Source organism: Ceratotherium simum, chromosome 2, assembly GCF_057802395.1.
Source record: "Ceratotherium simum simum isolate JZ-2026a chromosome 2, ASM5780239v1, whole genome shotgun sequence".
Classification (NCBI taxonomy): domain Eukaryota; kingdom Metazoa; phylum Chordata; class Mammalia; order Perissodactyla; family Rhinocerotidae; genus Ceratotherium; species Ceratotherium simum.
Window position 1 is genome coordinate 58,104,885 of NC_141901.1, and position 24,760 is coordinate 58,129,644.

General features: G+C 44.8%; 1 protein-coding gene across 2 annotated transcripts; it reads right to left on the reverse strand.

Moving 5' to 3' along the window:
• Positions 1-1,988: 1,988 nt before the first annotated feature.
• On the reverse strand, positions 1,989-22,823 carry SARS1 (seryl-tRNA synthetase 1). 2 transcript variants are annotated; one of them, XM_014780082.2, is made up of 12 exons: positions 22,626-22,823; positions 13,263-13,333; positions 10,977-11,054; positions 9,840-9,998; positions 8,730-8,873; positions 7,806-7,961; positions 5,043-5,264; positions 4,067-4,196; positions 3,641-3,798; positions 3,310-3,384; positions 2,807-2,936; positions 1,989-2,445 (listed from the first exon to the last, which is right to left on the reverse strand). In XM_014780082.2, exons 1-12 carry the CDS (start codon positions 22,759-22,761, stop codon positions 2,288-2,290), a joined length of 1,617 nt encoding a protein of 538 aa, XP_014635568.1. In that variant the 5' UTR covers positions 22,762-22,823; the 3' UTR covers positions 1,989-2,287. The 2 variants fall into 2 exon arrangements, with proteins under 2 accessions (XP_014635568.1, XP_004420790.1); XM_004420733.3 differs by lacking the exon at positions 3,310-3,384 and having other exon boundaries at positions 22,626-22,822.
• Positions 22,824-24,760: the final 1,937 nt, after the last annotated feature.

The window sequence follows — 24,760 nt, forward strand, 5'->3', positions numbered from 1 at the left end:
GTCCCATTCTTTCTGTAAGCCCTGCTCCTAACCATGGCTGGCACAGAGCAAGTGCTCAGTAAATGAGTATGTGTGCCCGCCTGCATGTGTGTTCTTGTGTACGACCTGCAGGGAGGAACCTCAGCCACAGGGTCATCCTTTCCTTCCCAACTATTTTTCTCTCCTCTGGCTTCAAGAAGAAGGGGGTATAGACTTTCTGCTAACAGATTAATTGGCCCACACAGCAGCTATTTTCCAGGCCTCCACCCATTCCTTTTCACTAGGCAGGCTCCCAAGCCAGTCCACACAGCGACCCAGCTGTAAGGCAGGTAGAGGAAGGTGGGGATGGGGAGCTGGGCTGCCAGCAGCACAGGGCAGGAGGCACTCTCTGCATAAAGCGGCAGGGACTACAGGTCCCAGGTGCAACCAGCTACAGAAAACTGGTCAGGGGAGAAGGTAAGTCAGCCAGAGAAGGGGAGCAGGAGCCAGGCCCGGGGCCCAGGGGCCCAGAGCCCAAGCTCCTCCCCCCTCACAGTGCTTTCAGGGCCGCGGAGAAAAGCAGTGCCTCCTGGTGGAAGGAAGGTCACAGGCACCAGGAGCCGAAGAGGGTAGGAGTGGAGAACAGAGGGGGCAGCTGTAGTGACCTCTAAGGCTAGATGGGGGTATTCGGGGCCATTTGAAAGTTTCTAGCCCCAAAGTCCAATGGGCTTTTCAAATGAGGAAGAGGGGTGTGTGGTGGTGACCAAAACCAGCCTTGTGCTGCGTAAACAGCCTTTCTTCAAACCAAATAGTTGAGGCCACAGGAATGTGCATTTCTGGTCCTTGAGTAAATAGGAGCAAGTTGCTCTCTTGTCCTCTTGCCCTGGCTTTTCACCCCAGAGCTGAGGGCAATGGGCTGCACCGAGGGAGCGCTGGGCAAACCTACCTGCAGCAAGCGCCACTCTGCTCTCCCTTTCAGGCGCTCCAGTTTGAGAGGGTGTCCAGTAGCAAGATTAATAGGATCAGCCCCAAGCCCCCAGTGGAAAACGAGGCACATGGCCTCTCTCCTGGGTGCCAAGCTCCAGCAGGCCCGGAGAGGTTGCTGCTTAGGGACTAAGGAAGCTGAGATGAAATAAAGGCTCCTTAGTGACAGGCCAGTTCAGAGTCCTGCTCTCATCCCGCCAAAGAAACACAACAAACATGGAGCACGGCTGAGGAGTCAGGGCTCCCGGCCTCCACGTGGCCATGTTGTCTCGTCTCCCCTACCCACCCTGTCCTCTGTCTTCCATATAATGGAAGGGGTATAATCATGTCCCCACCCTCCCGCCTGGGACTGTTGCAATGATAAAAGACATCATCTATAGGAAGTATTTTAGGCTCCTGGGAAAGAAGCACTAAACTAACATAAGATGTTATTAAAATAAAGTGTTTGTAGATTGCAGATGAAAGGCAGCAGGTAAATAAAGAGCCTAAACATCACCCTCCCCAGAGAAAGGGTGAACTGGCTATTAGGGCGACAGTGGGAGCTCTAGAGAAGGGATTAAAACATTCTTGCTACCTCCCCTCTGTCCTGCTGGCTACCTTGAGCCTTGGGAGTTGCAGCAACAAGCTGCTATGCATTTGGTCCCCCATTGGGGATGACTGGAAAGAGAGAAGCAGCTGTTCATAAGGCCCTGCCCCGTGCCCTTGAATCTAGGGGCTCTTTTGGATTAAATATATTCTCATCTACTCTGAGGTCTCACAGCCTCCCTCCCTTTCCATGGAGCCCTTCCTTGGGAACAGAAGTGCTATGAGGCTTTCCATATGAACCCTGGTCTCTGAGCTAGTCCTACCTAAGTGCTTTTAAGCAGGTGCAGATTTACAAAGGAGGATCCTGGCCCTTTTCCTACAAGCTTGTGTGTCTAAGACTCAAAGTTTTCACTTTCTCCTTGAGGCTTTACTAAATCTACCTCTGCTTTCACCTACCTTCTCAAAGGCTCTCTGACTTACTAAATGAAACAGCCTTATTTAGAAGGAAAAGTAGAGGTGAGTATGGTTCCAGGGAGAACTGTCAGAGACAGGGTTCAAGCCCTGGGCAGTAGACTGAGGAAGAGTCCTAGCCTTCCCCAGAGATGCTTTATTACATGGTTTCATCAGTCATCAGTGATTGGCTCCTATGCCCATGCGAACAGACAGAACGCTGCGTTGTACATGGCAGACAGTTCCCCTTCTAGCAATGCAGTCATATGGGGTGGGTGATGAGTGGGTACTTGGTTGCCCGGCCTGTGGGCAGGCTCGGAGATCTCTGCCGACAGAAATGAAAGCCTGGCGAACTGGAGGGAAGGAATGTTCAGGAGTCAGTGACCTCTATGTTCTGCAGCTGGCTTTCCAGGGTGACATCTCTTGCTGCCCCTTTCTTTTTGCTGCCCTCATGCTGCTTCTTCTGCTTCTTTGATGGCTCCTGGTCAATGGGGGCAGGCTTCACAAAGGGGATCAGTTCTTGGAGACCTGGAAGGGAAGAGCCAACCAGATAACCTCTTGTTTCTTAGGAGTCAAAGCCCAAGAACCTCTGGGGAGAGTTCCACAAGACTACGATCCCTTTGAACAAAAGGGCACCCACAATGGGCACTGCTTTCATTTGTTCTTTTCTTCCCCAGTCTGAATTTTAGCTGCAGTTAAATAGAATATCATACCTGCACTGGCTACTTTCTCAACCTTGCCCCCTGCAATGCCCAGCACCAGAGGACAGGCAGAGTTTTAGGGACTGGGTCTGAACAAGAAAACTCGGTACATTCTGAAAGGGGCTTGCTATTCAGAAGAGTGTGAAGACAGACAAGAGGAGGAAGATGGGCTGGGCTGGAAGTCTTACCTGGCGGCATGAACTCCTTCAACTTCTCAGGCACGATGATGCCCTTCTCCGTCTGGTAGTTCTCCAGGATGGCGCAGATGGTCCGAGTAGTGGCGCACATGGTAGCGTTGAGCATGTGGACAAACTCCACCTGCGAAGAGAGGGTCCTCAGAGGGAGCAGCTACACTCAACCCTTAGCTGGCCTTAGTGATGACCAGGAACCATCCACCCAGCCAGAATCCCCCCACTGCAACTATCCAAATCAAAATCATGCATTCTACCCATTATCGATCTTCTTCTAAACTTGAATTCTGTTTGCTATTTATTGCCTATTAGATAACTCCAGGAAGATTCCTCATGTCTCCAAGAATGACAAGTGGTAGGTCCTAGTATTTTGAGGAGAGTTGGGCTGTTTGAGGGAATGAAGAAACTACCACAGTAGTTTGAACCCCTTTCAAGTCCCTGACTTGGAGAAGATTAGGGCCTGAAAATTGGGTTTGAAGAGAGAAGCTTACAACCCAGACCTTCTTGGGTGAGGAGAAGAGGGAAGACATTGCCTCCGACTTGTTCTGTGTAGACAAATGGGGATTATTCTTTATCTGGAGTTACAGAAAACAAAGCCAAAAAGAGAAAAGCTAGAATTACCTTGTAGAATAGAGCTAGATTCAGCTTTCTATCTAAAAGGACTCAGTCCTGATTCAGTAGAAGTCATTTTCAGGTTCCCTTTTTGGTCTAGACTGAGAAGCTCAGATTTTCGCATGATGCTGGGAAATAAAGTACTCCAAGGGCTGTGAAATAAGACGGATCTACTCTGCACTGAAGGGCCTGCTGCCTGCCTCCCCAGGGGCCATCTACCTTGTCCATCATCTTCTTGGTTTGCCCGTATCGGATTCGGAGCCGGCGAGCCTGATAGTCTGTGCAGTTAGAACAGGAGACTAACTCACGGAAGGCTCCTGAGCCCGGAAACCAGGCCTCCAGGTCAAGCTTCTTACTGGCAGCATGATTCAAAGAACCTGTAAGGAAAAACCCCTAGAATTCATGAGGGAGGGATGGTATTTCAGAAGGCTGACCTTCAGCAAACTTGAAGAATTCTTTAATTCACATCCTATCCCCAGAAGTGAAATCACACCCAGATATTCTTATCACCAAACACTCCCAAGTGAGAAGAGTGTGATATTTTAATTAATGTGGGCAATTAATTGGACTGTGAGCTATTTCTTTGTGTGGCAGCTCCACGGGTGAGGGCGGTGTTGGTGGGACACAGGACAGGGAGGCTGGTACCTGAGACAATGTTCACAATGTGGTAGGGGATCCCCAGAGACTGGTAGAACTCCTCGGCAGTGGCAATCATCTCTTCAAACATCTCCCACGACTTGTTGTCGTGTGGTGAGGAGTAGACGAACTGTTCGATCTGCAGAGAGGGACCCAAGGAGACAGTGATGATGGGACAGCGTGAATAAACTAAAGGACCGAGGTGGGAGATAGCCTCGCAAGGAAGACTTGTTCCTACACCACTGGGAGACAGGCGGGGAGGGCCCCCAGCAAGAGAGCTTGGTGCTGAACCGGACTGGGACTGGAACAAGAACAAATGCTGAGGGCCGGCCCGTGGCGGAGCGGTTAAGTGCGCATGCTCTGCTGCTGGCGGCCCGGGTTTGGATCCTGGGCGTGCACCGACGCACCACTAGTCAGGCCATGCTGTGGCAGCGTCCCATATTAAAAAAAAAACAAAAGTAGAGGAAGATGGGCACAGATGTTAGCCCAGGGCCAGTCCTCCTCAGCAAAAAGAGGAGGATTGGCGTGGATGTTAGCTCAGGGCTGATCTTCCTCTCACACACACACAAAAAAGAACAAATGCTTATATAGAGAGTTTACCATATGTGTGCCAGGGACTGTTCTAAGTGCCTCATACATATTAATCAGTTTAATCCTTGCAGTAGGCCTACTGAGGTAGGTGCTATTATTATCCTCCTTTTACAGAGTAGGAAACAGCACAGAGAGGTTAAGCAACTTGTTCAAGCTCACACAGCTAGTAAGTGGTGGAGCTGGCATTGGGACACAGGCAGCCTGATTCCAGAGACTGTGCTCACAGCCACTCCACCACGCGCTTCTCAGGCTCTTCCCCAGAAACAGATGGTGGTGAAGAGAGGAAAGACTGGAGCCAGGGTGGGCCTGAGCAACACAGATCCTGTCTCTCCTCTAACCACCCTGGGCAGATAGATAGAAGGGTCCTACTCCTCGCCCTGACCTGTCTACTCACCTTCTCAAACTGATGGACTCGAAAGATGCCACGGGTGTCACGGCCGTGGGAGCCCACCTCCTGGCGAAAGCAGGTGGACAGGCCAGCATACTTGATGGGCAAATCCTCTGGCCGCAGCCACTCGTCCCGGTGTAGCGCAGCAATGGGCTGCTCTGAGGTGGCAATCAGGTATTTCTCATCATAGGAGTTGTCATCAGACTTTTCACTGCCTTTGCCAATCACCTGTAAGAGGAGGGACCTTTACTAGTCAAGAGTGAGGGAGGAGGACCTCAGCTTGAGCAAGAAACCACAGGGAAGAGATGAGTCATGGGACAGGAAGAATTGCCTTTATCTGTTGCCTGGGAGTGAGCAGGGACACTAAAAAGACAAGGGAGAGAACGGGTCAGCCCCAAATGGGGTCCCTAATAGAGATCAAAGAAATGCAAATTAAAAGGAGATAAAATATTCTGATAATATTTTTTACATATCTAATAAATAAAACATTTATAAATGATGTATAATGGCCAATACTGACAGGTGTGCAATAAACCTGAGCTGGTAGCAATATAAATTAATCCACTCAACAAATGTTTGTGAGGCATTTGCTAAGTGCCAAGTCCTTTTTGCCAATGCTGGGCAGAAGGAGACATGGTCTCTGCTTTCTTGGTGCCTACAGGTTAGTCTAGTGAGTATAGTCCTCAAAGAATCACTTTGGTGTTCAGCTGAAGAAAGTAACGTAAAAGAAAAAAAGCTACCAACAAGACAAAGTTCATTGTAACAGTACTTATTAATAGCAAGAAAGCCCCCTAAATACTTGACAGGGGAAGCGCTGACTGTCCTACTTTCAGTCCGTGTAATATTCTGCAACCATTAAGAAATGATGCTGCACAGAAATCGAAATATAATGATGTACACTTGAAATTTATATAATGTTATAAACTAATGTTACCTCAATAAAAAACAAGAAAGAAAGAAATGATGGTTATGAAGACCATGTAGTAACCCTGAAAAATGCTTTACATGTAATGCTAAGTAAAAAGATATTCTATATACACTGTGATTAGAAGTATGTGAAAATGACATACGTATGAAAAAAGCCCCCAAAAGAATATTAAAATGACAATTGCCGTATCAGGTAATGGGAAAGGAGATGATTTCCTCCTGCCAATTCCAAATTTTCTGTGATGTGGTATTACTTTAATTAAAAAAACAAACCAAAAAAACAAAAACAAAGGTAGGGGAGGAAACTTCCTCTGGGCCAGGGTTTGGGGACCTGGAAAACTACCTTGCTACCTGACAGTGGGAATTTAGCGCCTTGTGAGGCTATTCACATACAACATAGAAAAACTCTAGAGCTGTACAGTCTAATATGATACAGCCACTAGCTACATACGGCTATTTAAATTAAATTAAATTAAAATTTAGTTCCTCAGTTTGCATTAGCCACATTTCAAATATGGCCACATGTGGCCAGTGGCCGCCATACTGGATAGTGCAGATACAGAACATTCCCATCACTGCAGAAAGTTCTATTGGAGAGCGCTGCTCCAGAAAATGAATCAACTCAGGTTTACATCAGGCAAGAAGTGCCAGTCAAAATTCCTCACTGCTGAGCCCTGTGATTCTCCCTGCCTGTGGATCTCAGAAGCATCTAGATGGAGGATGCAGGAAACACAGGAAGCACCTGCTACCTAATACTTCTCATAATCCTCCGTGTAAGCTTCTCCCTGGCGTTACCTGCAGGGCATCCTTCTAAAGTTCTGTTAGTGACTATCCAATCTTGGGGTTGAGATGAGAAAAGAAGAGGAAAGATAAAACAGGTTTCAGCTGATACATGACCACTTTCCTCATTAAAAGAAAGGAAAGAAGAGAGGGAGGATACCAAGGTTATACTAATGCTCAGGGTTTAGGGAGAGCATTTCATGTCCCACTGTATCTTGAATGAAAACATAACTTTGAACTCATCAAGAGGACCCAATGGGAAGAAAGTTCTAATTATTAGATCCATCTTTCTACATAAGATAAACGAGATAAGCCCAAGAGCAGTTGTGTAACTCCTCCCCCACATGGGTGTTGGGAGGAAATGGCCAATAAGAACAAAGTCACCCACTTCTGTCAGAACAATCTTGAAGGAGAGGGACAAGTGAACTCCGCTGTGATGGACAGCCGTTAGCAGAGACACTCTAGAAATTCTGAGTGCTGCGTGTAAACTGGGGGTGCTACAGCTGGTGTTAGAGCCAGCTGATCAGAATGACCTTCTGAACTTCAACTTGAATCCTCTGGCTCTCCCTGAGATGATCCATGGCTGAGAAGGAGCCACAAACTGGAAGCCACATCTATCCCAAGGAAAGTGTATCTTGCCCTATGGAAGCTTCCAGTCTGGGGTCAAGATTGGGAAGACACGGGAAGATCAGCCAGTTCTACAATTTCCTTTTGTCCAAGCACTCAATAAATGTGCTTCTTTTCTAACCAAGCTCATAATGTTAAAGTATGCTCATTTAGATACATCATACAGATCACTTGGGGGAAAGATAAAATAGGCTGTATGTCTGCACTGTCCAATATGGTAGCCACTAGCCACATGTGGCTATTTAAATTAAAATTAATGAAAACTAAAGTTTTACTTCCTCAGTTGCACTAGCCACATGTTAAGTGCTCAATAGCCACAGATACAGAATATTCCATCATCGCATAAAGTTCTACTGGACAGCGCTGTTCTGTATCTTTGAAGTCAAACTTCATAACTTAAGAAGTCATTCTGCCAAATTGCCCCTGGCTACTCACCTTATAAAGTTCTTCATCAAACTGGCTGAGCTGTGCTACCTCCTGCATGACCTCCTTCCTCATGAAAAAGGGGGTGTAAATGGGAGTGTAGCCCCGATTTCTCAAGGTGCGAAGGGCATACTGGATGAGCGCCTGTTCCAGGAACACCAGGACCCCCTAAAGGAACAGAGACACAGCACTGGGATTGGGTTCTGTGGCCATCAGGTTCATCAGTTAGAATTCACATTCAGGACACAGGAGGCCAGCAAAGATTGTGGATCCCAACAAATGACTCAAGAGATTCTTTCCTAACCTCAATGCCCAGCCTATCATCCAGGCACACAGTAAAGAGAATTCTCTTTAACATACCAAAGCAAGGGGAAAGGATCATTGGCCCCAGGTGCATGAGAGTTTTCTTGTGCTAATTCTTACACAACACCGGACTCATTTGTGTATGTGGAGCATACCTATGTATGTGTATATATGTGCAGTATTTCCAAAATTACGTTACCATGTCCTTCTGGAAGCCTTCCCTGAATTCATCTGCCCTCTGTCCCAGCTCGTGTGGGTCTGCCTCTGCCTACCCATTCTCACAGCACTCTGGGCCCTCTCACACCACAGCACTTGTCACAGTGGGTTTTGACTCTACTTGTCTGACTGTCCAATTACTGTCCAATGGAGCTCCTTAAAGGCAGAGACTGTTCTGATTCAGTTAGCAAAACATATATTCATATGGAGGATCACTTAGTGGCTTCTGTTCTAGGGAAGCCTCATAAGCACTCTCCTGCCTTAGAAAGAGAACTGCATCTAATTGACAATGGGTTTGCACTAGAAAGGCGAGAACAAGTGGTGGATTTGTAGGCCTCTTTAAGTAGATCATGTTTTCTGCATTTTTTTTTTAGTTCCTTCTTTATAACCCCATCCCGACTGGTTCCCGAATCTTACCTTCAGGAAGTACCCTCGACTCCCAGCCACCACGGCCCCCTTTTCGCCTTCAAAGCCATCTACCATCACCACCAGGTCCACATGAGAGTACTTCTTCCTGACTGTACAGTCGCCCCAGATCCTCTCCACTTTGTTGTCCGCATCCTAAGGAAACAGGACCAGGAGAGAAAGATGCATGATCTCGGAATTCTACAATCTCTATCTTTCCAAACGCTATTCCAAGAACAACCTAGAGCTTTGTGAAGCCATTGCTTAACTCAAACACTAGGTCTGTTCATTGTTACAGAGACTAGAGAGGGAATTTGCTAGAGAATTTGTGCTCAATAGAAAAATACTAATTAATTCCTAGAAGTGATTCTAGCCATGAACTAAAGTCATGATTTTCCAAAAGATCTATCGTATTCTCTCATTTTTTTTTTACCCTTTTAAATGACTCCTTGAAAATCCTGCACAAGGACAACCCTCCCCAGGACAATCAGCATTGCCTGGGGTGCAGAGGAGAATGTAGATTTCTTTTTTCCAGGCTCTTATTGGTCCCGGGGCCACATGAGGGCAGGCGCAGGCCCCTGACCTCCCGAGTCTGCCATCCCAGCCTGCAGTGAGTTTAACGTTCGTTCACCAGGGAATGAATGAAAGAGGCACAGATGGGCCCTGCCATGGCTGAGGTGTCAGGAAACAAAGGCTGGGCTCAGGGCAGCTTTGTGCTGGGGAAGCTCCCACTCAGCAGGAAACTTTTATCATGCAGATTTCCCTTCAACCTGTGGCTTTTCAGCGGGGTGTGGGTGAGGGGTGAGGCTGATTTAGCAGATCCCTCCCACGAGACTCCTGCTACCACGGGCAACACACAATGGAGGACAGCAGCCTGATTTAGAAGAGATTCTGTGCCAGAAGTCTCCTCCTACCTGCTGTCTCCGCTACTTCCCAATCAGGCAGGGATCTGACTCTTTCAATTCTCAATTGGTGGGCAGAGCAAATATACAAAGAGCCTGCTTCTGACACAAGCCCTGTTACAGAGAGTGCCAGTGTGTCCCAGTCCTCCTCCCACCCCACCCCCTTCCCAAGAGAGAGGAGTGATGTAAGGCAGCCGCCTGCTGTGGCACTGACGCCTACCTCATCATTACTGATGGGCACAGACGGATGCAGAAGGTTCCCGATCTCTCGGAGGTTCTCAAACCGCTCTGCTTCCAGCTTTATCCGCTCAGCATCACACTTCAAGATGGCTTCGTCGATGAGGAGTCGGACTTTTTTGATTTGTGAGACTTTCAGGTTCTGCAGATGAATAGGCCCGGCCGGACCGAGGCCACAGTGAGTCAAGGACAGAGCAGGAAGAAGACTCTGTTGCCCTAACCCTGGTGCGCTCTAATGACAACCCTTGTGACAGCATTTAAAAAACTGACAATGAAGGCTTTCAAAGACCTGAGATTTATTTCACACAGGGATATATACAGTCTTGCCCTACATATCCACTGGCATTTTCTTTTGGGGTATCTAAGGCAGAGATGCATAAATTCTGGCCATTCTTCTTATCCCTATAAATCTCAGGAGTTTTAATACTGTAGCTCTTTTCAGAGCTCTTTTCCTTAACTTGCACATTCTGATATTCCTCATTAAACCAATTTAGCACTCTATTATGTACTACATTTAATTGTTCTCTAGGAAGATGATAAATGTATTAGGAACAAGAGACGGAACAAGAGACTTTGTCTTAAGCTTATTTTGTATTTCTTATTGCAGGTGTTTCAAACTGTAGCCTGCTTTCTTGGGGGGAGCCCTCAGCAGGGAGGGCTGGACGAATTGCACCCCCAAACTAGCCCTTCAAGCACAGCGTCTTTGCGTTTTTGTATTTATGCTCTTGCTATGCTTCTGTGTTACAGGTTTTAAGAAAGGGTTTCATGACTAAAAAATTTGAAAATTACTGTTCTAGGCTCATTGTAGTCAATATTTACTGAACTACAGTAAACTGAAAAATTCCTTGACTTTGTGAAAATGGAGTAATACAAACCAAAAATAGTTCAGTTCCTTTTTTCTCTTCTTCCTACCCTTGCCTTTTTCACTTCATCTGTCTCCATCTCTGCTGTCTAATAAATACCCATGTATAGAGTATAACAAGAGTGGATGGGGACATTTCCCTGCTGCAGAAATTCAAGGATGCCACAATGCTGTGTGGAGCACTTGCTTGTTTAGGAATAAAGGTATGATAAAAGGACAGAAATCCCAATCTAGAAATAGAAAAAGACAATAACTTACAGTTAAAGTGTCTGCAGTGAGGTCATCGAGATTTAATACATTCTCTGGAATGGACTCATCTCCCACTGGCTCTTTTTTCTGCAGGAAAAAAGACCACTATTAAATAAAAGAAAATTTCTGACATAGTTTTATAAGTGCATAGCAAATTAATATATCATATAAACTAATTACAGACCTTTCTATATAACTGTCTTTAAAACACGCAACACATGGGAGAAAAATCTGTAAACTGGAAACAAGAAGTCACAGTTTCAAGTCCCTGTCTTGCCACTTTCTAGCCTTTTGATCCTGGGCAGATCGATTAACCCAGCAGGGTCAGAGGGTTGACATCATCAGGAATGCAAGAAGAACGTCTGCTCAGGAGCCAGCGCTGGGGCAGACGCCTGGGTGTGAATTTGTGAATCCTCATCTACCTGCCGAGAACAATCCCAGCACTGAGCACTGAGGCTAAGGGGAAGAGACGGGTGGGATTATGGAATGTTAGGGAGCCAAAGAAAACAAAATTTTTCAGGAAAAAGTCACAAAATCTGGAACTAAGGTTAGAGCAATCAGTGCAACTTGACAAAGCGGCAGGCGTGAACCCAGGGCTACACTTTTTCCCTCTGGTTTCTCTCTTCATCCTTATGATATTCTGCCAAATCATCACTTCTAATTCTTGCCCAGAGCCCTGGGAAAGATAATTTTAAGAGTCAAATCTTCCTAAATTAAAAGGAGTTAAAGAAAATCATCAAAGGCCATTATAACCAGATATATAAGACCTCAGCAAAACTCGAATAAAAATAAGTTGAGAAGATTTAGGGTCTGCTTTGCAAGTATAAATAAAATGACATGTAGAAATCACCTTCAATGTCCTAAAGATTTTCAAAAATTCTATACATATAATAGGCAATTATCTTTATACAACCTCATATCCCATGGCACAAAACTGAACCACGAGAAAGGACTAAATCTTCTTCTAAGGGTTGGGGCAGGCCCTGTGGCATAGCGGTTAAGTGCCCGCGCTCAGCTGCTGGCGGCCTGGGTTCGGATCCCAGGCGCGCACCAACGCACCGCTTGGCAGGCCATGCTGTGGCAGCGTCCCAAATAAAGTGGAGGAAGAGCGGCACGGATGTTAGGTCAGGGCCAGTCTTCTCAGCAAAAAGAGGAGGATTGGCATGGATGTTAGCTCAGGGCTGATCTTCCTCACAAAAAAAAAAAAAATTAAAAAAAATCTTCTTCTAAGGGTAAAGCACAGAAATCCTTTAGGCTTGTTACACATTCTCATCCACCAGAGCGAGAAGTCAGGATTCTAACCATAACTCAACTCACACCCTTCATGAGTTAAGCAAAACTATCTTAAAAAGTTGGAAAAGTCTGAAAATATCAGAATGAGTCTCGATAAGAACAAGCATAGACTACTGAGATAGCAAAAAATGGCCTAAGGGCTGGCCCCGTGGCTTAGCGGTTAAGTGCGCGCACTCCGCTGCTGGCAGCCCGGGTTCGGATCCCGGGCGTGCACCGATGCACCGTCTCTCTGGCCATGCTGAGGCCGCGTCCCACATACAGCAACTAGAAGGATGTGCAGCTATGACATACAACTATCTACTGGGGCTTTGGGGGGAAAATAAATAAATAAAATTATAAAAAAAAAAAAGAAAAGAAAATTATCCTTCAAAAAAAAAAAAAAAAGAACAGAATAGACACTGAATGACTTGTGTGGTAAGAATCTTATCTTGCTATAGACTGAATGTTTGTGTCCCCCAAAATTCATATGTTGAAGCCTAATCCCCAATGTGATGGTATTTGGAGATGGGGTCTTTCAGAGGTAACTAGGTCAGGAGGGCAGAGCCCCCATGAATGGGATTAGTTCCCTTATAAAAGAGATCCCAGAGAGCTCCCTCGCTCCTCTCCCATCATGAGGACACAGGAAGAAGGCTGTCTGTGAACCAGGAAGTGGGCCTTCACCAAACACCAAATCTGCCGGTGCTTTGATCTTGGACTTCCCAGCCTCCAGACCGTGAGAAATAAATTGCTGTTGTTTATAAGCCACCCAGTCTATGGTATTCTGTTATAGCAGCTCTAACGGACTAAAATATATCTGAAGACAGGAGATGGACTCACCGATCCCTTAAAAGTGCCTCTTAGTTCCCCTGCCTTCCTTCCTTTCTTTTTAAAATAATATTCCCCCTTTGGTCAGAAATTGAGTATCTCATAGAATTAGATACCAAGTCAGAAATTATGTCAGTATTCACTAAGAACAAGATTAAATATCTCTGCTCAAGCTCTCAAGGCTGTTAGTTCTCTTACCTTCATCTTCTCTCCAATTGTCTTGCTGCACAGGTTCTTCAGCTTGTTCAAGTTGTCTGCCCGAAATCTGCCTGAAGAACAAAGAACCCAAGGATATACCAAAGATGTGCACATAATTAGGATACCTCCGGCTCCTAATCATGGCTCCTTAAGACCGATCTCAGCCCAGGCCAAAGTGCAGGCAGAACTAAAGGATCTGCCTTGTGAAGCTGTAAAATCTTACAGCTTTAGAGCCCCCAATTTAGCGGGCATATATTGGTGACGACAATAGGGTTCCCCAGCATTTGGTGACAAGGAAAAGGCCATTCTGGGACTGAAATTAAAAAGTATCATAACCTGGATGATGCCACTGTAGAGTGACATCTGAGAAAATGGAAAATACTCAAGTAACTATAACCTGCTCAGTTATCTTAAAATACATTTAAAGAAACTATGTGGTATGTCCCAGAATCTGGAAAGAGGATAGTCATGTTTCCATTACCATGAACTTGGTTGCTACATCTCTATGCTAGAAATGGTTAATGTTATTCCCTTTGCTCTGACGGAATGCTCATCTGGCAGCCTTGAGAATAATTTAGTTTCTTATACTTTGGTTTCCTTTGGGGAAGACAGTGCACTAATCAGCCTACATAGGTATTCTGGCCAAAGTAACATTGCTATTGTGATTCATCAGTCTAACTCTGATTAGCAAAAGTTGGACCTCTTGAATCTAAGCTTTAGGAGCAATACAGTAAAAATCAAGCTTTTGACAGGTAAAATGATGACTAGAAATGAGACAGCACCTAGAAATAGCTATTGTTTAAGGTTTAGTAAACTTTAAAAAAACTGAACTAAACTAAATTTAAACAAAAACTTTAGTACAAAACGATACAACTACTTTCTCATTCACTTATTCACATTGATTACAGAGATGGGAAGAGATTAGTGGTTGCGAGGGGTTAGATGGCGGAGGGGAAAGGGAATCGACTCCAAAGGGATAGCAAGAGAGATCTCTGTGGTGATGGAACAGTTCTGTATCTGAGAGTGGCAGTGGTTACAAAAATCTACACATGTGGGGCCGGCCTGGTGGCAAAGTGGTTAAGTGCGCACGCTCCGCTTATGGCCGCTTGGGGTTCGCAGGTTCCGATCCTGGACGTGCACCGACATACCGCTTGTCAAGCCATGCTGTGGCGGCATCCCCTATAAAAAGTAGAGGAAGATGGGCACGAATGTTAGCCCAGGGCCAGTCTTCCTCAGCAAAAAGAGGAGGACTGGCATCGGATGTTAGCTCAGGGCTAATCTTCCTCACAAAAAAAAAAAAAAAAATCTACACGTGATAAAATCACATAGAAACACACACAATTGAGTGCATGTAAAACTGGTGAAATCTGAATAAGGTTTGTGGGTTGTAGCAACGCCAAATTCTTGGTTTTGATATTGTACCAGCTATGCTTGATGTTATCGTTGGGGAAACTGGGTAAATGGTACACAGGACCTCATTGTACTATTTTTGTAACTTCCTATAAATTTATATCTATTTTGAAATAAAAAGTTTTGTGTTTTTTTTGTGAGGAAGATCAGCCCTGAGCTAACATCTATTGCCAATCCTCCTCCTTTTTTTCCCCTAAAGCCCCAGTAGATAGCTGTATGTCATAGTTGCACATCCTTCTAGTTGCTGTATGTGGGATGCGGCCTCAGCATGGCTGGAGAAGCGGTGCGTCTGTGCGCGCCCGGGATCCGAATCCAGGCCGGAATCTAGGCCGCCAGTAGCAGAGCGTGCACACTTAACCGCTAAGCCACGGGGCTGGCCCGAAATAAAAAGTTTTTAAAAATTATTTAGTCCCTCCTATTTGCAAGGCCCTGTGCTAAGTGTTGAAGTGTTGGGAATATAAAAGAAAACACCGTGCTAGGTGCTGGGAAATAAAAGAAAATAAGATAATTAAAAAACAATATTAAGGGGCCGGCCCAGTGGTATAGTGGTTAGGTTCTCGCCCTCCGCTTTGGCAGCCCGGGGTTTGCAGGTTCGGATGCCGGGCATGGACGTATGCACCCCGCATTAAACCATGCTGTGGCGGCATCCAATATAAAGTAGAGGAAGATGGGCACAGATGTTAGGTCAGGGCTAATCTTCCTCAGCAAAAAAGAGGAGGACTGACAACGGATGTTAGCTCAGGGCCGGTCTTCCTCACCAAAAAAAAAAAAAAAAGGCCAATATGAAACCTGAATGTTTAGGGGCTGGCTGGTGACGCAAGCAGTTAAGTGTGTGTACTCCACTGCGGCAGCTCGGGGTTCGCAGGTCCGGATTCTGGGCGTGCACCGAGGCACCGCTTGTCAAGCCATGCTGTGGCGGTGTCCCATATAAAGTGGAGGAAGATGGGCATGGATGTTAGCCCAGGGCCAGTCTTCCTCAGCAAAAAAAAAAAAAAAAAAAAAAGGAGGAATGGCAGATGTTAGCTCAGGGCTGATCTTCCTCACACACACAAAAAAGTTGAATGTTACAATTAATGAATATAGTATATCCCTTCATTATCTTTAATTTCTCTCAGCAATATTTTGTGGTTTTCAGTGTAGGGATCTTCAATGTCATTTATTAAATATATTTCTATCAGATGCCTTGTTAATTGTTATTTGTATATAGAAATGTCATTGATTTTGTATATAGTATACAGTGATCTTGCTAAATTTATTTAGTTTTAATAGTTCAGATTCTGCATACACAATCAACTCATTTGAAAATAATGACAGTTTTACTTCTGTTCTGATCTTCTATTTCTTTGTCTTGCCTTATACCATACTGTCTGGAACCTCTAGCATGATGTTGATTAGAAGTGGTGATAGTAGACATCCTTGTCTTGTTCCCAACCTTGGAGGGAAAGCAGTCACTATTTCATCATGAAGAATAATGTTGGGGGCCGGCCCGCGGCGTAGTGGTTAAGTGCGCACGCTCCGCTGCTGGCGGCCTGGGGTTCAGATCCCGGGCGCGCACTGGCGCACCGCTTGTCAGGCCATGCTGTGGCGGCGTCCCACATAAAGTGGAGGAAGATCGGCTTGGATGTTAGCTCAGGGCCAGTCTTCCTCAGCAAAAAGAGGAGGAATGGCAGAGGTTAGCTCAGGGCTGATCTTCCTCACACACACACACACAGAAAAGAACAGTGTTGGCTATGGGTTTTTTGATAAGCAACTATTATTAGATTAAGGAAGTTTCCCTCTATTCCTAGCTTGCTGCATTTTATCACAAGCAGTTAGATTTCCACACACACACACAAAAAAACTTTAATCCCTATCTCACATCATATACCAAAACCAATGTGAGATAAATCATTTACCTAAATGTGAAAGGTAAAGGAATAGAACCTCTAGAAAAAAAATTGGAGAACTTGGGATATGAAAAGATTTCCTAAACAAAACACAAAAAACACAAATTACAAAAGAAAAGATCAATAAATTGGACTTCGTTAAAATTAGGAACTTCCATTCATTAAAAGACTGAAAGTGAAAAGGCAAGTCACAGACTGGGAGAAACATATCTGCGATATATGCATCTGACAAGACCTTGTATACAGAATAGATAAAGAATTCCTGAAAAATAATAAAAAGAAAGGCAATCAAAACTTGGTCAATGGGGGGCCAGCCCCGTGGCTTAGTGGTTAAGTGTGCGCACTCTGCTGCTGGCGGCCCGGGGTTCGGATCCCAGGCGCGCACCGACGCATTGCTTCTCCGGCCATGCTGAGGCCGCGTCCCACATACAGCAACTAGAAGGATGTGCAGCTATGACCTACAACTATCTACTGGGACTTTGAGGGGAAAATAAATAAATAAATACAATTATAAAAAAAAAAAAAAAACTTGGTCAATGGGCTTGAACAGACACTTCCCCAAATAGGCTGTCCAAATGCTAACAAGTATGTGAAAAGGTGCTCAGTATCTTTAGTCATCAGGAAAATGCAAATTAAACCACAATAAGAAAGCACTCTAGATCCGCCAGAATGGCTAAAACTGCCAATGCCAAGGGCGAGGACGTAGAGTAACTTGAACTCTTCTATGTATATTACTGGTGGGAGCATCAATTACTACAACCACTCTGGAAAACTATTTGGTAATATCTACTAAATCTAAACCTGTGCCTACCCTATGACCCAGCAATTCTACTCCTGGGTACACACCCAACAGAAATGAGTGATTATGTCCACCAAAAGACACACATGACAATGTTCACAGCACCTTATTCATAACACCCTCAAATTGGTAACCATACAAATGTCCATCAATAGAACTGATTGGTATATTTACATGTTGGAGTACTATAAAGCAATGAAAAAGAACCAACCACTGTTACACATAATGACATGGAATAATCTTATAGACATAATTTTGAGAGAGAGAAGCCACGTGCAAATGTATATACTATATAAGTCCATTTACATGGAGTTCAAAATCAGGCAAAAGTAATTTATGGTGACAGAGGGCAAAATACTGTTATTTTTGGAGGGGAGAAATAACTGTGAGGGGGTGTGAGGGAGCCTGCTGGGGTGCTGCAAATGTCTTAGATCTTGATCTGAGTGATGGTTACATGGGTGCACAGATTTGTAAAATTCGTCAAGTGCACATTAAGACTCGTGCACTTTACTGAATACATTATATCTCAATAAAAAATAAGTTTAAAAAGGTTGTATATAAAAATAGTATAAATGCCACAAGAGATATATTAGATAATATATGTAGAGCACTCAGCAAATGAGGTAGTGCCAAGGGAGCAGAGTTGGTTGGCAAAGAGGGCTGATGGGAGTGAGGGCCATATCCACCCTGATAGGGAATATTCCAAGAAGAAGCAACAGATTTGGAGCCATTCCATTTCAGATGTGTCAACCAGCGATAGGCCACATTCCAGTAAGAACTCAATTCGTCACCCAAATTTGCAGAAACAAAATGTGATTTAAAAGCTGAGCTTTTTATCAGAAAGCTTTTTTGATGTTTTAAGTGTTATGTGACTTGGTGAACTTTTAAAAGACAAAAATGCCTCTTTTAAAATCCCAGATATTCTGAATTTTAGAAAACCAACCAATTCTGATCCAGTGTCGTGCCCAAGTACCTTTTTTTACAAACAGGGACCCATGCCACGTTGCTTTTCATATTTCTTTTTTTTTTTTAATGTTGCCCAAACCAAAAGTAGCTTTTTTTTCCTTTGCATTTTGCTACTTTGCAGTATTTGCGTGTGGTTTTTTTTTTTTCCTTAATTTGAAAGGGACAGCACTGTGTATGTTTATAAACTAAATGAAGATACAATATTATTTTGTATAAACATTCATCTGAGAACAATCAGAGCAGTAGCCACAACGTGCTGGCTCCTTTGCAGCACAAACCTGGTCATCTTAATGACTGCACACGAGGAAGACTTGAAAAATCACGTGGATTCGTATTACCACCCCTCTCATTTCACTGAGTCTTCTGATCAAAAAAGCTCCATAGCGTATCGTTTTCTTTCTTTCCTTTCTCTTTTCTAGAATTGGATGGTTGTACCAGAATGGGGGAAAAAAAAAGAAGAGGCAACAGTCATGGATGTGTGAAAGTGAGGCAGGGTGCCTGAGAGTTACTGTAAATATCCAATGAGAACACCATTACCCTTGAACCTTGATCCCAACACAGACACAGATGAAAAGAAGTTAATCTTGTTAATTTGCTTTTTCCTTGTTTAACCTGAGGGATGACTCAAGGGTCACCAGGATTTATGAGCTTGTTTTGCAGAAGAAAAAGAATGCCTTTAAGGAAGATCTGATCAGGAGACAGCCCCTAGCTGCTGTGATGCCCAGGAATCTGATTGCCCAAGGGCTTATCTGGAGTGAAAATCTGGCGGGAAAGAAACACGGATTTCCCCTTTCTTTCTCCGAAAGTCCTCCTCCCAAGCCCCTTAGCTCTATAAAGACTCCCTGCTTTCTTCTTCCTGGAAGGTGGATTTGAGAGACTCTATCCTGCCTTCTCATTTTGGCCAATTTGAATAAACCTTTCTCCATCTCCAAGCACAGATGTCTCAGTCATTGGCTTCTTGTGCATCAGGTACATGAATTTGAGATTAAGAGGTTCGGTATCAAAAGAGTATATGAGTAGCACTATATGGCTGGAACAAAGAATGGAGGGCATCTGTGGGAGAGTGATAGACAATGAGACTAGAAAGTTAGGTAGGACTTTGTAAACGGTCTTAAGAAATTTGGATTTTTATGCTTGAACGCTACACTGTTCAATATGGTAGCCATTAGCTATATGTGGTTATTGAGCATTTGAAACATGGCTAGCTTGAATCGACATGTACTGGAAGTTGTAAAATATACACCAGATTTTGAAGACTTGTAAAAAAGAGAATGTAAAACATCTCAATAATTTTTATATTGATTATGTGTTGAAAATACAATTTTTTGGATATATTCAATTAAATAAAATACATTACTAAAATTAATTTCATGTTTTTCTTTACATTTTTTAAGCAGCTACAAGAAAATGTACAATTACACCTGCGGCTCACATTATATTTTATCAGACAGCACTGCTTTAAGGTATGAAAGGCACTGCAAGACGGAAGCCTGGAAGTAAAAGGATTAGATTTGCATTCCAAAAAGATCACATCCTAGATGTGGCTTAGGACTAGGTAAAACTGAAAGCAGTTAGAAAGTTATTCCAGGGCCAGACCAGTGGCGCAGCAGTTAAGTTCACGAGCTCCGCTTAGGCAGTGGCCTGGCGTTCTCGGGTTCGGATCCCCGGCCGGACCGACCTACCACTTGTCAAGCCATGCTGTGGCGGCGTCCCATATAAAGCAGAGGACGATTGGCACGGATGTTGCCCAGGGCCAATCTTCCTCAGCAGAAAAGAGGAGGAGTGGCATGGATATTAGCTCAGGGCTAATCCTCCTCACAAAAAAAGAAAGTTATTCCTTTTTTTTTTTGTGAGGAAGATCACAAGAAAGTTATTCTTTTTTTTTTTTTTGTGAGGAAGATCAGCCCTGAGCTAACATTCATGCCAATCCTCCTCTTTTTTGCTGAGGAAGACTGGCCCTGGGCTAACATTCGTGCCCATCTTCCTCTGCTTTATACGGGACGCAGCCACAGCATGGCTTGACAAGTGGTAGGTCGGTCCGTGCTGGGGGGATCCGAACCCGAGAACGCCAGCAGCGGAGTGCCTGCACTTAACCACTAAGCCACGGAGCCAGCCCAAGAAAGTTATTCCAAAGGTAAGGGCCTGGCTTAAGGTGTGTGGACTAGGGTTAAGAGGAAATGACTTCAATTGATAGTAAAGAGAAATCGCATTCAGGATAGCACTTCTGAGGGGAGGACGAGAATTCCCGTAGTTAGCAGAAGATTTCAAGATACATGGAAATCTAGTGGCTTTGGAAGTAGCTGAGACAAATGTTTATCATATGGCCAAATGTGTCCTCATTATATTACACTGAATTAAAAAGAAGAAATTGCAGTTCGAATCCTTGGAGTTAGAAGAGTTGTGGTAAACTGATGTGGTGATCAGACTCCTGTGTTCTACACAGAGTGCTAGCGGCACCTTGGAGGTCTACAGGCCGACAAAGAGGTGTAGTTCTAACAGAAGGCCTCGCAAAGCCAGCTGTGTCGTCAGTCAGGGAACATGATCTGAGATCATAACGTGGCTCGGGCTTATAAATCCTTGTTGCAGCTAATGATAGATGTTGCAGATAATGGTAACCTCTGATCTGAGATTCAGATGTAAAGAACTTTGATACAAGATCTGTCAATGTCCAACTTAGGCAGCTAGCGACTTAGAAAAAAATCATTAACTCCCTTTAACTGCAAAGAGAATACTGGTAAGAGATGTCAGGTAGAAAAGAATCAAATCAATAGATGTGTTGGAAATAAACTACATAAACTGCTTTTCATACAGAAAGGCAAAGTGCTCTGAACACAGAAGATATTCATGAATTCAACAAACCTTTGTCAAGCCTTTACCAAGGACCAGGTGCAGTCTAGTTATGGGATTATATGTATACACGTGTATATGTATATCCTGTATGTATATGTATAAGGTAGGTACTGGGACATACAGATGAAGAAAACACAACTTTGTCCCTGAAGAACTCATCCCCTTACCATATATCCACTTGTCACATAAGAGACAGAACTTCCCGTAAATGCGTACATTATACACAAAAGACTAGCTAACACATTCAAAGCCACTTAGCACTGGCCAGTGGCTAGACTGACACAAAAATCTGATACTTCTGACTCAGTAAAATAGTGTCCAGTCTACTTTTTTCTTTCCATTTAATTTAATTCTGTTGCAACTCAAAACTTCAGATTCAGATTCAGATGGTGAGATCTCACAGTTAAACAAACTACCACATCAGACTGACTGCCACGTACAGAATCAGCAGACAACCCGAGTTAAACACATACTCTCTTGGGACCCAATACCCTTATAAATTTAGGAAAATCAATTTTCCTAATAGAAATCCACCACACTCTCCGACAGCGACTGCCCTTGCAGTGTGCTGTCACAAACCTGGCTCTCAGCTGGTTGCAGACCTATTGCATCAGACAAAATGAATCACATGTGCTTGACAGCATCCGCCAATCAGTGACTACTCCAGTTAATCTAGGCAGAGGTTGATAGGCAGAGGGTTCTATGGTTTTATTTAGCTTCATGAAAGATGCCCGGACCAGTTCCAGGTTCTAGCCCAAATCTGCCAATGTCTTTTCTGGAAAACTTCCACAAATCACAATTAAACAGCTTCAAAATACAAGTTTTTTCTTGCCTCACCGCACCCCTCTCCCCATGTCTGATCTACCACGGAAAAGACTTTTCTCAATTCTTAAACGTATGCTGACAGGTCAAGGGGATGGCCTTCCCAAAAGCTCCGGGATCACTGCTTTTAGCCAGGAGCGACCTCCAAAGTCTCCAAATGCTTCCAATATGGGTGGAGTGAATCACACTGCGCGGCATATGTGACTCAGTCTCAGGCTGGAGCCTTTGATTCTATCAAAATGGAGGGAGACCACTGTGGCCTTGCTGAAGATGAGAAAAAGACCGGAGACGACCAAAGACAGGGTTAGGAATGGGGAAACCCCCCAAACCTCCCGCCCTGGCTTTCTTCTGGCTACCCTTGCGGCGAGAAGGCTTGACAGCTCTTGAAGCGCATGCGCCCTGTTCCTTCCTTGCCTGAGAACCCCCGACGCGTCCTGGAAAGGAGCTCCCGCGGCCCGGCAGAGGAAAAAAGTGGGTCGGTCCCGGCTCCCAGGGTGCGTTTTGGGGGATAGGGAGCGCCTCGGAGCCACTGCAACGTGAGAGGAAGCTGTGGCTCCAGGAGCGGTAACGCGATCCGAAAGATGAAGTTGGGATTAGGACCCGGGATACCCCGCGCGTCCCGGGACTTACATCGTCGCCACTCGCCGTCTGCCTTCACTAGCTGATCCACTAGTCCCGGGTCCTTGAAGCGCTTCTCCTGCGTCTCTCGGATGAGGGCTGGGTCCCCTCCCTTATCCACCCGAAACAAGTCCAGATCCAGCACCATCTTTCTTTCACTGGGGCCAACACGAAGGGATGTGGGGAACTCAGCGCAGTAGCTTGTGACTGACGCACTGCGCCGGCGCGCTGACCCGCTCTCCCCGCGCAGGCGCAGCGGGAGTGCGCGGGCGCCCCCTCTTGGCCGGAAGCGGCTTGTTGGGGGCGGGGACGCGGAGGCGAGGGTGGAGTGGGTGGGCGTGGTCTTCTTGGGCTGGGTCGGGATCTGGCCTCGCTAGCCGGCTTTGTCAGCTTCTTGTGCTTTCTCCCCAGCTCTGCCCACCTCTGTCGGGGCTCTGATTGTCCCATAAAAGTGAGTGCCTCAGTTTCTTCCTCATGTTAAAGGGCATATTACAGGCTAGGCAGAAGGCTGCGAAAATGATCCCTGGCTTGGAAGCTGGCGCCTGCAGTAGATGCCAGTTTCTGTCTTACATCCTTGGGTCCTAAGGCCGGACCCTCTCCCTGAATCTCTATTCTGTTCTCCATCTTGAGACAAGAGTATGGCTACGCGTTTTAGTCCCTGGATTACCTCAACTCAAGATTCCTGCTCTCCTGTCTTAGAGCTAGGATACCTTTCTTAATCTGATCATTGGGTAAACCAAAATGTCCCTTTACAAACCCTGAAGATTACAGGGTTGGAAAAGTGCATTTGCAATGTTTTAGAGAAACATATGAGGAGACTTTTCGAAGGGGAAAATACCTAGCAGATTTGAAGGCAGTACAAGGTATTGAGGTCATGTCTTGGGTCTATTTGAAAATTCCTTGAACAAAAATTTCATCATATTTTCATTTTATAGCATTCAGGCTTTTACACTGAAATATTCTGGTTGCTGATTGGAGCCAAAGTTATCAAAGAATCTCCCTGATAACAAGAGGTTATTTGGAGGATTTGGGACTAGGCGTTCTGTTTCCCCCATCCTTCTACCTTACAGAGACTTTCTGTGTTCCCCACCTCGAATGCCCCAAAGCTAACTGTGCTAAGACAGTCCTGGTCTTACGCCACTTGAATGTGCATGTGTGATCCTCGAGGATACAGCATTGCTATCCCTACTCCCCAACAGGCGTCTGCCAAGCCAACTCTGAGATGTAGGACAGGGCTGATAACAGCGGTGGAGCTGACAAGTGGAGATCCAGAGGGAGGCTTAGGAAAGGGGGTGGTCTGGGGTTGTCCCTCTTAGGTTCAGCTTGCCTAGGATGTTAGATTTAAAACCAGTGGAAAGGAAGTGTAGGCAGCTACAGTCTCTGAAGAAAACATGTAAGAAGACTGTCCTCAAAGCACTGGGTTTCCTGAAATCTTCTGAGGGCAAAGTCTGTGATGGAGGTCTGACTGCTTCCACTCAGTGAAGGCACTGCCAAGAGTATTGGCTGTTAAATTTCAAAACAGTGATGGGTATTCCTGAGACTGCCCTGGGGCCCAGGCCTAGGGAGGAGGGCTGCTGGGCCAATCCTTAGGGAGGTCATCAGTATAATTGGAAGCATGACCTTAAAATTCTGGCCTCTCCAAATTTTCTTAGGAATTTTCACCATTAGTCTTATCATCAGATTACAGACATCTTCCTTTAAAATGCTCATGTTAGCTGATAAGTGTAACAAATTAATGTAACAGCATACTTCATTTATCAGCTTAGAATCATGGGATTTTTAGAGCTGGAGGTGAATCTTAGCTATCTGCTAGCCTAATAATTCTTAATCTTTTCATCACCTTGTCCCCCATGTTTTAAAATATTTTTGTCCTACAAACATGATTTAAAAAACAATAACTCATTTTCCCTTCTTATTAATCAGACATACATAGCTGCCAACTAGCATTTCTGATTAGCACGAAATAACCAGTGTTAGTACGCTGAGTAATTCCTGCCAGAAGCTAACACAAAAACAAATCAACATCATACTTTAGTTATGAAGTGATGGTGTGAGGCCATATACCACTTTTGGATGTGTGATTTCTGTTAGGCTTTGATACTGAGAATAGCTCTTGAGTGCTGCATCTGAGGACTCAGGGGTTCAAG